At 36.8% G+C, this 15,647-nt stretch overlaps 1 protein-coding gene across 1 annotated transcript; it reads right to left on the bottom strand.

Annotated features, from left to right (window-relative positions):
- Positions 1–2,234: 2,234 nt before the first annotated feature.
- Positions 2,235–15,194, bottom strand: LOC106718677 (heparan-alpha-glucosaminide N-acetyltransferase). The gene is made up of 10 exons (XM_045684444.1): positions 14,813–15,194; positions 12,352–12,571; positions 11,974–12,097; positions 11,507–11,683; positions 10,889–11,060; positions 10,565–10,638; positions 10,146–10,279; positions 9,321–9,488; positions 3,061–3,284; positions 2,235–2,679 (listed from the first exon to the last, which is right to left on the bottom strand). Exons 1-10 carry the CDS (start codon positions 15,060–15,062, stop codon positions 2,501–2,503), a joined length of 1,722 nt encoding a protein of 573 aa, XP_045540400.1. The 5' UTR covers positions 15,063–15,194; the 3' UTR covers positions 2,235–2,500.
- Positions 15,195–15,647: the final 453 nt, after the last annotated feature.

Here is a 15,647-nt window from a genome sequence, read left to right as displayed (position 1 = left end):
ATGCAGATGCGTTGCCTACCTTTAATCAACGAAGAAGTTGACACACAGAAAGAGGATATTTCCCCTTCCTATGCGTCCCCTCTTCCGCCAAATCCACTTCCCCTTCCTCAATAAGAAAGGATTGTGAAGGGGAAGAGGACTAAAATTAGTCACCACACTCATCAGACTGTACTTGGAATTACTTCCACTTGACGCCTGTCTTCTGTGAGGTCGTGGTATTTCACTGAGCGAGGCCAATTCGTGCAACTGATATTGTTGCTGGCGTCTACCACTGTTATATATTCTGACGAGTAAAGTAAAAAAATGTATTATGTACGTTTTATATATTATTTTACTTACATATAACAATGTGCGGCAGATATAAGAAACTTTTCATGTACTATGACAGCTCCACAGTGATAAGGTAATTCTGCTTCTCCTTTTGGTCTGTATAGTGCCATGAATGGCACCTCCGTTATCGACACTGGAGTACCATTTATTATTCTCGTATTAAAATGAGCCGCTAATAATAAAAATACTTTATTAAAAACGCTTTACCAATGTTAAAGAGAAAATCAACACTCTGCCGGTGTATCGGCGCAACACTAGACCTACTATATCAACGCTTACGTCCCCTCACTACAGCTATCTGACACTTGGTTTTGATAACTTTTGATAATTAGGAATCATTTAAGTGTTACTAAAACACTCATTAATGGCTAATTAACGGCTCGAGTGTGCCACTAAGTACAATTTAATTTTAAAATTTAAATGTTTTCAACAAACGCCTACCATTAGCACAGTTACGCCAAAATTTTGTTAAAAATAAAAATACGAAAATAAAAGAAATTCTAGTAATCATAGTTTAAACAATTTGTTTAAAATAACTGAATCGATTTTTAATACATTTTCTTTTTTATACACTTATAAAGTATGTCTTACAAAAGCAGGTGTAATAAACATTTTTCAAATCGTGCAAAAAAAAAAGTTATTAAATATTCTATAATCTATATAGTGTTTTATTTTTACAGCGTCCATTATAAAAAAAGGTTTGTTTTAACCCTTTTTTAAACAGTGATATTACTGTGTTATCAATATTAATTATAACAGAGAACCCTAAATAATTAGAATGGCATACAAATACTGTACCATAAATTCTAACTTTATCATTCAACATACCAAATAACTGAACGGATTATTCCAATGTCTTAACCTTAAAATAGTCGCAATTACATTACATATAACGCCATTTTTTTTAATAATTGGAAATTCATAAATAAAACAATAATAAAACTTAATTTTTTTATTCATATAGGTATTATATAATCTGGTTTCAAAGTAAAATAATATTGAATATAATAGTAACCTATTTATTACATATTAAGTGGTTATATATTTTTTTTCAGCTTAATAATTTATAATACATTCGAATTATACAAATTGAATACATCATTACTGGTTACATTTTACATAATCATTATAAAATACCAAAAAAATTTTAGATAAATTACTATAACGTCTTTTATTAAAATATATTATATCTACTAATTCATGTGTTCTGAAAACAACTTTTTTTTTTGAAAAAAATTTGGCGATCAAAATTTAGACGTACAGCCATAGATACAAAACTTAATACGGCGCATAAAATAATGTTAAAAATTATCTCCGGAGGCATTTTATTAAATTTTCTCATTGTGTTCATATACAAAATGATATTTCTAAAATCAATTCCCGCTTTGACGTCAAACTTGTATAAAGCACTCCATATATTAGTAATATATCTATGCGTAAAACGAAAAAAAAAACATTTTTTTTTAATATTTTAAAGCTAGCCATGAAATTTTATTATAATTTTTTAAAGTTTCCGAATTGTTGACTACCCCTGCATAAATAAGTTTAGTAATCTAATTAAAAAAATATTAAAATATAAAGATCAACTAAAATACAAATCAAATTTTCTAGCACAATCATTATGCAAAGGAAATTTCTAGCAAATATCTAAAAAAAAAATAGAAAAATATATTTTCAATCCATTACAATAACCAACCTTATTACAAGTTGGTAAGGTATATAATCCCATATAACTTCTATAACAGAATTCTTACCTTATTACAATCAGATAAAGATGTTCAACTTGTAATTAAAATATAGACTTTAGTCACTTTAAGCCATACAAAAGATCAAAAACGACTTTAACACAAAAGGATAAGGTACAAATTCCATATTTCTATAAAAATTGCCGTGAATTAAATAGTTCAGTTAAAAGACAAATAACAACTATAATACAATGCTTTAAAGTACATATTCCTTTGTTACCACAATAAAAGATCGAAAACGTGTTACACCAATAACGTCTTTATCACTTTACATTAAGATTTATATTCCCATACTACTGTTATAAAAGGCTAAATAACTCACTTTCTTACGGTAAATACAGAGCAAAAACAACTAAGACAACGTATTAAGGTTCATATTCTCATATAAGTATGAAAATATAGAAGATATTGTAATTTCAACCTTATTACAATGTGATAAAGATGCGTTTCTTATACAATGCGACTCCGACCGCCAGCCACATCAACATGGCGGCGGCGTGCGTTGCTAGCAATTGTGAATGTGTGGGCGCAGCAATGTGCCAATGCAGAGGGAAATTACGTTTTAGTAACTCACTACCGATGTAAAGGAATAATGCGTTTTGACCTGAAAATAAAAGAAAATATTGCATATATAACATAAATGGGAAAGTAAATGTATGGATGGATGAATGTTTGGTAGAAGGTATCTCCAGAACGGCTCTTAATGAAATTTGGTATAGATGTAGAACATTGTCTGGAATAATACATATGCAAACATATTTTTTCTATTTTGAATATACAAGGTCGCAAACGAACATTCGCCAAAATAGCGAAGTGACCGTTGCCCATAGAAATCTGCAATTACAGATGCCTACCTTCAATTAAAGGAGAAGTGGACACACAAAAAGAAGATATTTCTCCCTCCTATGCGTCCCGTCCTCGGCCAAATCAACTTCCCCTTCGTATTTTCTTATAAGAAAAGTGTTGAAATATAAAGAAAACTCACCAGCATAATACAACGGTCTTCCTCCCCATTTATTCTTCAAATCCACGAGGAAGTATAGCGCTGCTTGTATGAAGTATGCCATAGATGATGTCACCAAACAATATGACACCGACCACAGCGGCTTGTTGACTGGTATGGGTCCCCCGTCCTTTGTGAACATGCACAATGCCCCACCTGACACTCCGAAGACAATCGACCAGAACACCCAGCGCATTATACGAGCTCTGGAAGTTAATTATTTAATTAAAAAAAAAAACATATTTTCCAAAATTTCATATTTTGACCGTGGCCTGTGAGGCCCATTGATTGACAGACATATGGTGTCCGTCGCGGCATTCAACGTGTTAATTACTCCATCAAAACAAAGAAAATTCAGATAATGAGAAAAATGCGGTTTGCTACTCACTGTTTAAATATAAGATAGTTTTATTTTTAATTAAAATGGTCATCAAGCAAAAAGTCACCTGAATTCGCTAAAGTAGCGAAGCGACCGCTACCCATAGACATACGCAATTACAGATGCCTACTTATAATCGGTTTTTTCGGGTGACGTCGAGTGTGAACACAAGTGTCTTCGAAGTTTCCCAGTGTTTTTTTTGATAATATTCGCCTATTTGCTGTTGACTTGCGCTACTAATTCGTGTTGGTGTTGGTATATATCTACCGTGAGTGTAAATATATTGTGTTTGTTCTATTGTTAATAGGTAAGAATCATGGATGACCCGCACGATCCCGGGGGAGGTTATATAGGATCATGTGCGCCCCACTCGCAAAATAATTCCTCTCAGATGGATATTGATTCGCCCAATCCCAGAAAACGACCACCACAGACTGAGGAAAACATTCCCCCTAAAAAAACTATTACAAACCCTTCACAAACTTCGCCGTCGATTCAGTCTACGTACACACATCCCGATTTTGTAGAACGTAAGACCCGTTACTCCGAAGGTGACATTGCCCCTTTTCTAGTCCACGTTAGTAAAACGGTAACAGATGTGTCTGCCGGCACCACCTTGAAACCCATCAAATTCGGACACTTTCTATTTAGGAACAGCATAAAAAATATAATTCAGGATGGTGTGAAACGCATTGGCCGCAACAGGGTTTCAGTGGAATTTAAATCTGCTGCTGCGGCTAACACTTTTCTAGAACACCCTGCACTTCAGTCGGCTAAATTTGAAGCTAACATCCCATCTTATAATGTTACACGAATGGGAATTGTGCGTGATGTACCAGTAGAATGGACTTTAGAGGAGCTGGTCCAATCGGTAGAAGTTCCTGCTGGCTGCGGCGCAGTCATTAAAGCACGCCGCCTGAACAGGAAGAAGATAGAAAACAATATTCCTACCTGGATACCTACCCAATCTGTAGTCTTAACCTTCTCTGGTCAAAAGCTTCCAAAGCGTATTTTCTGCTTTTTTACTTCCCTCCCTGTTGAAGTATATGTCCTCCCTACTATCCAGTGCAACAAGTGCTGCCGATTCGGCCATATTTCAACGCAGTGTCGATCCGCCCCTCGCTGCTTTATTTGCTCCCAACCCCACGAAGGAATTACCTGCTCGAAGTCATCCCCACTATGCCTGTTCTGCTCCGGCCCCCACTCTGCCACTGACACATCCTGCCCAGAGCACAGTCGACAAAAATCAATCAAATTAATTATGTCACAGGAAAGCATCTCATATTTAGAAGCATCAGCTAGGTTCCCGCAGGTGAGTAGATCATTTGCCGATACTGCTCGAATGACTCCACCATTTATGTCTACGTATCCTCAAACAGCTCACTCCGACCCCTCTCAGCCACTACATTCCATTTCTCAACCCTCCTCTTATAAGAAGACTATTACTATAGCCCGACGTCCTCATTCTTCTACCCTAAACCCAGAGACCCCTACGACAGAGAAGCCCACCGTCATATTGTAAATACACCACCTTCTACCACCCCCGATGGATGCGCTTTGTTATCCCCCAACCCCCCTCAACAAGAAAATCTATTAGAACTTCTTTTATCCACCCTCATCAACATCATTTCGAAAATGAATGATGTGGCTCTACCGAACAATGTCTACCAAAAATTGACTCAGCTGATCTCCATTTTCAACAATGTCCCCAACAATTCTACAATGGAACTGTCGCAGCATTAAATTAAAAAAAGCTGAACTGATCTTCCTCATAAATAAACATAACCCCTTGATTTTTGCTGTCCAAGAGTCACGCCTACTCCCGGGCTCACGCTTCAGAGTCCCTGGTTTTGCCTGCCTTCGTGATGATAAAAACAACGGAAAATGCGGTAGCTGCATTTTAGTTTCGAAATCCATCCCATATTCTCAGTTGACCCTACCTCCACATGACAGTGACCGTTTCAATGTAGTGGCTGTTAGAACTTTAGATATATCATTTCTATCCGTTTATATACCGGATCCTAACATGTCCATTCTAACAAATCTATTCTCAATCATTGGTGCCCTCCCCCCACCTGTTGTTGTATTGGGTGACTTTAACATTCACCACACTTCATGGGGTTGTTATCATAACGATTCCATATCCTCCGCCTTTCTTGACCTAGTTGATGACTATAATCTCTGCATCCTCAATGACGGCTCCCCCACTCGCAGAGTACTCCCTGGCCAGAACCCAAAATCCGCTGTAGATCTTTCTCTATGCACTCCAGCCATCTCCACACGCCTCACATGGTTTACGTTGTGCAATTCGCATGGCAGTGACCATTTCCCCATCGTTATGTCCTTTCCTGACTCTTCTAATTATATATCCCCCCCTTGTAACCCTCGACTTAAATTTAATTTATCTAAGGCTGACTGGATTCAGTTCTCTCAGTCTGTTGACGCTCTTTTGGCTAATCTTTCTCCAGTCTCCCTTGAGAACACCCATTATGCTTACACTATCTTTAGGAATGCTTTACTTACAGCAGCAGAGACAACAATTCCTACTAAAAATGCTTCTAGGGGTAAAATCCCATCACTTCCTTGGTGGGACTCTGACTGTTCTAATTTATGTAAACAACGTAAAGATGCCGAGAAGGAATACGCGTTACACATGTCTCCAGCTAATTACATTAGATATAAAGAAGTAGCTGCAAGGACAGTCAGAACACTATCCGAACGAAAGAGACTGGGCTGGAACATGTTTTGTGAGTCTCTTTCCCCCAGTTCCCGCCCTTCATTAGTCTGGAAGAATGTCAGGAGATTTCGCGGATCTGTATCAGTAGATCACAATTCTTCTTCCAACGACCCATCGGTTTGGATCGATTCATTCTCATGTCGACTTGCTCCCCCTTACGTCCCCACCTTAGCTGAGTTCTCTTCCCTCCCCCCTCCGCTCTCATCTACTCATGATATTCTTGAGGCCCCTTTTTCACTGGACGAACTCACTACAGTTTTGGAGTCTCTTAAGGACTCGTCCCCGGGAGTTGACGGAATACCTTATTCATTCATTGTTAAATGTAGCCCTACGTCCAAATTAATTTTTTTAAACATATTAAATAATATTTATTCTTTAGGAATCCCCCCAGATGAATGGAAAACACAAATAATCGTCCCTATCCTCAAGCCAGCGAAACCTAGTAACGAGTCAAGTAGCTACCGTCCCATCGCCCTATCATGTACCATGAGTAAAATTTTAGAACACCTTGTTAAAAATAGATTGGAGTGGTTTGTGGAGAGTAGAGGCATCCTTCCTAAAAGTCAATTTGGCTTTAGGAAGGGATTAAGCACCATGGATAGCGTAGGTTGCCTTGCAACGGATATACGCATTGCTTACTCTAAAGGAGAGTCCTTGGTCGGGGTATTTCTTGACATTGCATCCGCATATGATAATGTCCTTCTTCCTATACTCAGACAAAAAATGATCCAGCTGAGTATCCCAGAGAAGATGGTTAACTTCATATTTAATTTATTCTCCGCTAGAGCCATTTTAATTTCTTCCCAAAACTCTTTACTTCCTCCTAGACTTCTATGGAAGGGCCTCCCTCAGGGATCAGTTTTAAGCCCACTACTATACAATTTGTATACCTACGACCTAGAACTTTCCGTAAATTCATTTTGCAACGTACTACAATACGCGGATGATTTGGCTCTATACGTCTCAGCCAAGGACTTAGGGGATGCCTCTGCTCGCCTCAACTCCGCTATTAACTATCTCCATGACTGGTTAGGTAATCATGGTCTATCCCTTTCAGTTGAGAAGAGCAGTGTAGTGACATTCTCTCGCATGCGATCTATTCCCGACGTCATTATTTCATTTGATGGCAAAATTTTCCCAGTGCGAAACTCAGTAAAATTTCTCGGGGTCGTTTTTGACTCGCGTATGACCGGTGTCCAACACATTAATCACATCATCAAAAAGTGCGAAAAGAATATCCATATCCTTCGTTCCCTGTCAGGCGTATGGTGGGGATCACATCCGTACACACAAAAGCTATTATATAACGCTTTGGTGCGCAGCCATTTTGATTATGGCACCCACATTCTAGAACCCTGCAATAAGTCTGCCTTAACCTCCTTAGACAGGGCCCAATCAAAGTGTCTGCGTATCATAATCGGAGCAATGAAGTCCTCTCCCATCAACGCCCTTCAGGTCGAATGTGCAGAACCTCCGTTGCACTTGAGGAGACAGTACTTATCGGACAGATTCATTTACAAAATTTTTCAGCTTTCCAACCACCCCCTTATTTCAAAGTTACATACTCTTTCAGAACACATCTCTTCCAGCAGTTACTGGAGACATAAGTCCCACCCAGTCCTCTTCACTAGTTTTGTTAGATTTATCAGCCTCCCCTGTCCCGTCTATCAATGTAGGTTAAATCCTTTATTTCTTACATCCTATAATGCAATTCCATACCGCCCGGACATCGTTCTAAATATCGGAATAAACAAAGACGACCCCGATGCAAACGCCAAATTTAACTCTGTCGTTAATGATAAGTGGAATGGTTGGCATACTATGTTCACTGACGCATCAAAAATAAGAACTGATGGCTGTGTAGGCTTCGCTATCTGGATACCGGAGTACAACATCATTTTAAACTTTAAGTGCCCCCCTCAAGCCTCGATTTTTACAGGAGAGGCGCTAGCTATTCTTGAAGCCTTGATGTTTATAGAATCACATAAGCTTCACAACACGGTGATATTCACTGACTCTAGAAGCTGCCTACAGGCTATCCTTGCAAACCAATTCAGGTCCAAGTCAAAATTCCCTTTTGTTCTGAATATCAAAGAAATTCTTTTTCGGTGTCACGTATCTGGCATAAAAGTCACCCTAGCTTGGATCCCGGGACACAGCGGTATAGTGGGTAATGAGGGTGCTGATCAGTGTGCTAAAGATGCCACGAAAACCGGTAGTGATACTCATTATGCAACCTATGCACAAGATCTAACGTCTCTAGCTAAGGATGATCTTATATCATGCTGGAATGAAGCGTGGAACCTTTCGAAACGCAATAAAGGCAAACATTACGCGGATGTTCAAGACTCACTGCTCGCTCGGCCTTGGTTTTTTAAATATAGAAAAGCCAACAAGAGGGTCACGTCCACAATATGCAGGTTAAGGCTAGGCCATGCTTGTACCCCGGTTCACCTAGCTAAGATAAGGGTCAAGGATAGCTCCCTCTGTGAATGTGGGCTTGAGGAGGGATCAGCAGAACACATTTTCTTTAACTGTCCTAGGAGACCGTCCTTTTACGAAGCGCTACCGGACACTATCCCCAGACCGACGAATTTCAAATCTTTGTTAGGCCTCGTACATACTCCTTTTGTAAATATTTTATGTGAATATGTTAACCAGAATAACATTAGACTATAAGTTGTTTGTCTTTACTAACCTTCTAACAATCTGTTTTGTTATATATATATTGTTTGTCTTGTTTTAGGTAAGTAATTCAACAGTCGATTACTTTGTCAAATAATTATAATCAAAATTGATGTGACCTTGTGCAATCACGAAACCCACCCAATAAACAAGAGCCCACACCTAAAGACACCTGGATTCAGTCAAAACCACAGACCAAGCTCTATGAACTGGATTTTGGCGAAATCAAAAAGGACCGCCATTAAAAAAGAAATTGAATTACTTATAATCGACAGAGGAGGAGATGAACAGAAAGAGAATGTTTCCCTTACTTATGCGTTCTCTCTTCAAAAACCTAAAAAAACTAATTAAAAAAACAGCCACGAATAGTCGAAATCCAACTAACTGTAGCCGTTTATATCTGAAAAAAATTTAAAACAAATTAAATATGTAAAATCTAACCTGGCATGGTTGTAAGCCAGCATGATGCGCGTGGCGTGCGCGCCCGCCTGCACGACCAGCACGCCGGACAGCACGCCCAGCACGCCCTCCGGGTCGTAGGGCAACTTTGTATGGTACACGTCGCGGTATCTACCACCCTTGTACAGATGTGATGAGCCAAGGATCAACCTGTATTTATAATTATAAATAACTAGCTGTCGCACACGACTCCGTCTGCGCGGAATTAAAAAAAAACATAATAAGTAGCCTATGTGTTCTTCCCCACTATGTCCTACATCTGTGCCAAATTACATCAAGATCCGTTGAGCAGTTCCGAAGATACATTCAAATAAACATCCATCCATCCATCTCAACTTTCCCATTTATAAGATTATATCAAAAAGCATCAAAACCAAACTAATATGTAAGAAAATGCAGTCAAATCTGGATAAGCGGGAGTCCAAAGGACCGGAATATTTTTCTCGTTTTTCGAGGTTTCTCTCTAATCTTAGTTTCTCGCTCATGGAGGGTTCTCTCTTATGGAGGTTTCTCGCTTATGGAAGTTTCTCTCTTATCCTAGTTTCTCGCTTATGGAGGTTTCTCTCTATATCTTAAACAGACAATGACTTTCCCGTCTCGCTTATCCAGGTTCTACTGCATTTTTATTTTATTTTTAAATAATTTAAAATACACAACCATCTTTCATACTTTGAAAATCCTACCAAAGTTTTTTATATAATCATTGAAACGATATTAGGAATAAATGGGAATCAAACATGTATAAAAATTGATCCAAATCAAATGAAAAAATTTTAAAATATTATTCTTTTAATCGTATTTATCTACCTGTCAATATATCCAGCGATGCCTCCAGTACAGTTTTGTAAAGTAAAATCTCCAGATGCAGTACGGTGCAGTCCTCCCGGACCGGTGTAACCGCGGGGACAACCCGGTGCAGCCACGGTTAGAGTTATACATATCTATTGAAATAAGGAAAATTTATTATACTCAAAATTAATTAATGATCATTACGAGAGACGCTTAACTTAAAGTTCTCACACATAAGACAAACTCATAGAATTAATACGTCATCTACGCGTATATAACACGTAAACTACGCGTTGTTTATGCGTAACATAAACACGTTCAGTGCCGACGACTGAAGCTGCAAGATACGAGATGATATTGTAAACTGCATAGCGGCACGGAATGTGTTAAATGTGTCTCTTGATTCGCTCAGAGTGATGTCATAAATGTTAACTTACTTGTATAGCAACTAGAAGTAGTGTTGCCAGCCATTGTTGCCATCCAGCTGTGATATCCCTGAAGAGGGAACGACCTGGAAGTCACAATTAAATTTGTAAAGACTATCTTACTAATATTATAAATTCGAAATTAGATGGGTGGATGTTTGTTTGAAGATATCTCCAGAACGGCTAACAGACCTTGAAGAAATTTGACACAGATGTAGGACATAGTCTGGAAGAACCCATTTTTTTATTGCATCCGGACGGAGTCGAGGGCGACAGCTAGACAAATTATAATTGTACACAAATCCTTGACATCTGGTCCCCTGGTTCTGTCTTTACCTGGTGTCATATCCTGACTTGTCCTCATAAAAGCGCACTCCAGAGCTCCCACTATCAGATACATTGCTGCGAGACGCTGCAGTACTCCGGGCAGTCTCACATCACTCCAAGACACGTCCACCGAGCTCAGGCAGATGCCAATCAATGACAGGAATAACGAGCGACGCGCCACCTAGTGCGGGAATTAATAATTATACCCATTTTACATTATTCCTGTCCAGCGCTGGATTACAACTGGAAATATGTAAACTTTTCTAATATAAGTTAACATTTTCCCAGATGTAATCCAGCACTGGATTTAATCGCCTGACTGGAATAATGTAAACTTTATTATGTGACCTTGACTGGATTTAAAGATGTTTGATGGTTAGTATAAATTTATCTATGGAAATGTATACTAAAGTTTACTACACTACACAGAAACGTAATTAGTAATGTTAAACTAAGCGCTTCCTTAGTGATTTATTAATCCGAGTGCGATCTAGAATTTAAAGGCTTTCTTTTATGCTTTCAATTTTATGCATTACAAAATAATAAAACAGCTGTTGGATTTTAAACCACGATAAAGAAACGAATAACCATCGAATATTCAAAGAACAATTTTAAAGGTTTACATACCTGACCAAATGCCGACAATCTCGGTAACAAAGTCCTAAGTCTGGCATGCAGCGACAGCACTAGGGCTTCGCCCATCGCAAACGCAAACCATGGGAATACTACATCGGCAACTGTAAGACCATTCCATACAGAATGCTTGAAGATGCCGTAACCACCGCCACCAGCGTTCACGAAAATCTAGCAAAAACAAACAGAAAAAAGTCTTAGTTTTTGATCAATATTCAAGATAATGATAGGTATGAATTTATTTTTATACAGATTTTGGTCTCAGAAACCATTGGTTAGTCATTTATGCTTCCCTAATCACCGGGACAAATTTTAATTGAAGATTAAATCACATTGTATTGCTAAAATTTGTTTTTCACTTTTTCTCAAATATTCCAGTAACATTCCAGAAAGTTATACTTTGTCTTTTATTTAGCATCTGTAAAAAAAAGATAAACGTTTGGTCTTAACAAAATACATACCATAAGAGCAATGGAGAACCCTCTGAAGATATCAAGAGAGCGCAGCCGAGAACGTGTAGGAGATCGAGGGACGCTGGCCTCTGTTGTTAAAACACGTGTTTCCGATCCAAGCTCATTATCCTCTCTGATAACAAAGTGTTACATTAAGTAAAAAGAAGTACTAAACTACTGAACATTTCCTCTAAAATCTGAAAAAACATATTTCCTTTCCGTTCTTACTTTACAAATTGTTGACGTTTTAGTAACTTTAAGTTAAAAAAAAATATTATTTACTCAAATAGTTTATACGGAATTCGTCTCAAGCTAAAGACTTCTTTTGACGAATTAGATAAGGTAGAAAATATTCTACAATAAACTAAATTAAATAAAAAAACATACCTTGCAAAATATCTTGCATAAAACCTTCCAGCGACCACCCTCTTTCCAATTCCTTTGACAATATACCATAGTGTGGCCATAGACAGTAGCACCACTATTGCTGTGAGTATCGGAAGGAAGGCGGCGTCGGGCTCCGCTGTCATACGTGGCTGGCACTCCTCCGGCCAGCCATTTGTTAAGTTCAGCGAGTACTGCCCAAACTCACCAAACGCATATGTTCCTGTGAACAAAATGAAATAAAAATTAAATTAAATGAGGTGAGATGTTTATATCATCATATAAATTGTCGGTATTTTATTATCAAATTGGAACAAGTTGAAAAAAATCTCCTTGGAATTCAAAACAATTTTTACTACTAGCTACCCTCCCTGATCATCGGCTGGCTACACCCTTGATTTATATTATTTCATAATTGTTAATTAAATAAAATAATAGTAAAGGAAATTCTTTTTTTTTTCCGTTTTCATCAAACATTTACAACCAATGTTTGAGCTATGAGCATGTTCAATTTAATTCAAGCATTGAATCAAGCATACATCGACTATCATATTAGACTTACAAGACTTAGACTCACAAGAAAAGTATATCAACATTTCATTACAATACGGTTCTAATTTAGTTTATATATAGTTTAGTAGTACTTAGTTTAAATATAAAACTATCAACTAGGAAGTTAACACAAACATACTGGACATTACAAATATGCAGAAAAATATTAGACAGTAGGCAGAGATTATAAATTACCATTCGGCATATATACTGTTTGGTTTAGTGTACATGCAACATGTGTCAGTGCAATGTTGATTAAGGGCTTAAGTCTACCTTAAGTTATACCTTACTAGGCCTGAATAAGCTTGAGCCCCTCGGGGACATATATGAGATGCATATTTGTCAGTGATTTCATCTACACTGTATTTAAAAAAGGAATGCAAAGTATCTCGTGTGTTACTTGAGTCTATGTTGTATTTTTGAGTAAACATATGAATCAAACACATGCCATGGAAACCATACACATAGCATATGTAGTCTTTCAAACTGTGTTCTATATCTATACCAAATATTATCAAGATGTATGAATACATTCAGGAGATTCTTACAAACAAGTATTTATAATATTAGTAAGATAGCTACATGTCTTTTGGTTACCCTTAACTAGGCTTACCATAATTACGAAGAGCCAAACCGGGACGCAGAAGAGAAAGAGGCACATTTTCATTTTGCTTTTTGCTTAATTCGTTTTTTTTATATTTGAAATGCAATCAAAATTATTATGAATTGAAAACGCGGAATTATATTGGAAAAAACGGCGCGGGGAACGATTGGTTGGGGTGTCGGTGCTCTTCAAGTTTGACCGGGATGCCAGGACTGGGATCTCAAACAGGGACTATCCCGGTCAAACCGGGACGTATGGTAAGCCTACCCTTAACTATACCAGTAGTCGCGCACAACTCCATTCACACGAAATTAAAAAAAAATATTTTTAATGGCCTATGTGTTCCTCCTAACTATGGTCTTTATCTATAATTTTGTAGAGATCCATTCTGTAAATACCTTTAAACAAACATACATTCATCCATCCATCCAAACTTTTGCATTTATAATCTTAGTAAGGTTTGATTATAAAAACTTAAGCATTCAATAACACCTAAATTTATCAAATACAGATAAGATATTTTAACCTTTGTTAGTCATATACATCAAGATTGTCTTACACTAACAATGATAAGGAGTTGAAATGTAAACAAAGAATTAAATTACTGTAAATATATAACATAAAGAGAAAAAAATGAGGGAGGAAAGAATTGCATGTGGCAAAGAGTGTTAAGTATGAGTGTGGAGGGGTATACTGGTAGAGGTAGGCCTAGGAAGAGATGGAATGGATTATGTTAATAGGTAACATGAAAGTCTATACATATCAAATAGCATACTATTTAGCTTTTTCAGTTATTTATTGAAAATTATGAGATAGAGTGAAGTTATTTTGTAAAAGCTGGGAACATTATAATATTTACAATTGTTGTGAAAAAAAAAGTTTTCATCAGAAATAAATTGCAATTTAAAAATTTTACTAACATCTTTGTCTTATGTTGAAAACGTTTTGTGTTGATGCATTGCGAAAAAATATCTTTTCTCTTTAAATTATACATTTTATTTCCTGAATCTATAAATATATCAGGTAATTTGCAGTTTAATTAATAACATATTGATAAACTGTGGCATAGATAATGGATTATTGTTTATACCACAATGACATATAACCTACGATGATTCATAACATGACCTGAAAACTATGGCAAATGATACTGCAAACACTGCAACTTTATTTATAATTGTAATTCTCCCTATCTAAACCAGCAAAAATATAACGATTTGCATTTTAGTTAGCTGTTTGAACTACTATTATTTACAACAAAACGATAACATCGCAAAATTTACACACAAAAACAAAGAATTGACATACCATTGCAACTGCGACCTTGTTCATTTTGGACTAAATAACGCAGAGGACTAAAAGTTTCTATCACGACATCTCCAGTTTGATTAAAATCCGCTGTCTTCAGCAGGATACAATCCTCGCATTCCTCATATTGGCTCCAGAAGGATATTTGTTCATTTGTTACAATTTGCAGGCATGCTTGGTCGTAACGCAAAGTTTTGCCATTGCAATTTCTTAAGAAATATCCAACATTCTCGAAGTAGCTAATGCCCATGTTTAAATTTCCCTACATCAGTTACGCAAACACTTTTTGTACAATTTTTAACAATGCAATTGATTGCAAATGCAATTACAATAACGTCGTATGGCGGAAAGCGAAAATTTGCGAATGCGAAAACAACTATCAACTGTCAAATGAATCTAATGACAAATGTCAGTTAAGTTGACAGATTAAAATAATATTAAGAAACAAAAGAAAATATTCGAAACGATACTCAATAAATATCAAATTTTAGCCGTTTTTCGCAGTTTTAAAAAACAATTACAATGTATCCAATAAACATTTGAAACGAAGGGAGCTTAAAAGTCCAAAAGTTATCGTATTTAGATTTACTTGAAACATTTACGATTTCACTGATGCTATTTGTTGTATGGCAATATGTAAACTATTCACTAATTAAACAATTTAATTATTCACTAAGGGTTGAAATTTCTAATTATCTGTTAAGCTACGTCTTGCCTTAGATAATTAAACAGAATCACGGATTTCCAATTAATGCGATCTTCAAAAATTTTCATAGGAGACAATAAAACAAAATAATACATTTAGTACAAGTTTTTATTCGGAAACAATGATACA

The sequence above is a fragment of the Papilio machaon genome, chromosome 26, assembly GCF_912999745.1.
Source record: "Papilio machaon chromosome 26, ilPapMach1.1, whole genome shotgun sequence".
NCBI lineage: Eukaryota > Metazoa > Arthropoda > Insecta > Lepidoptera > Papilionidae > Papilio > Papilio machaon.
This window is presented reverse-complemented; position numbering and strand designations above follow the sequence as displayed.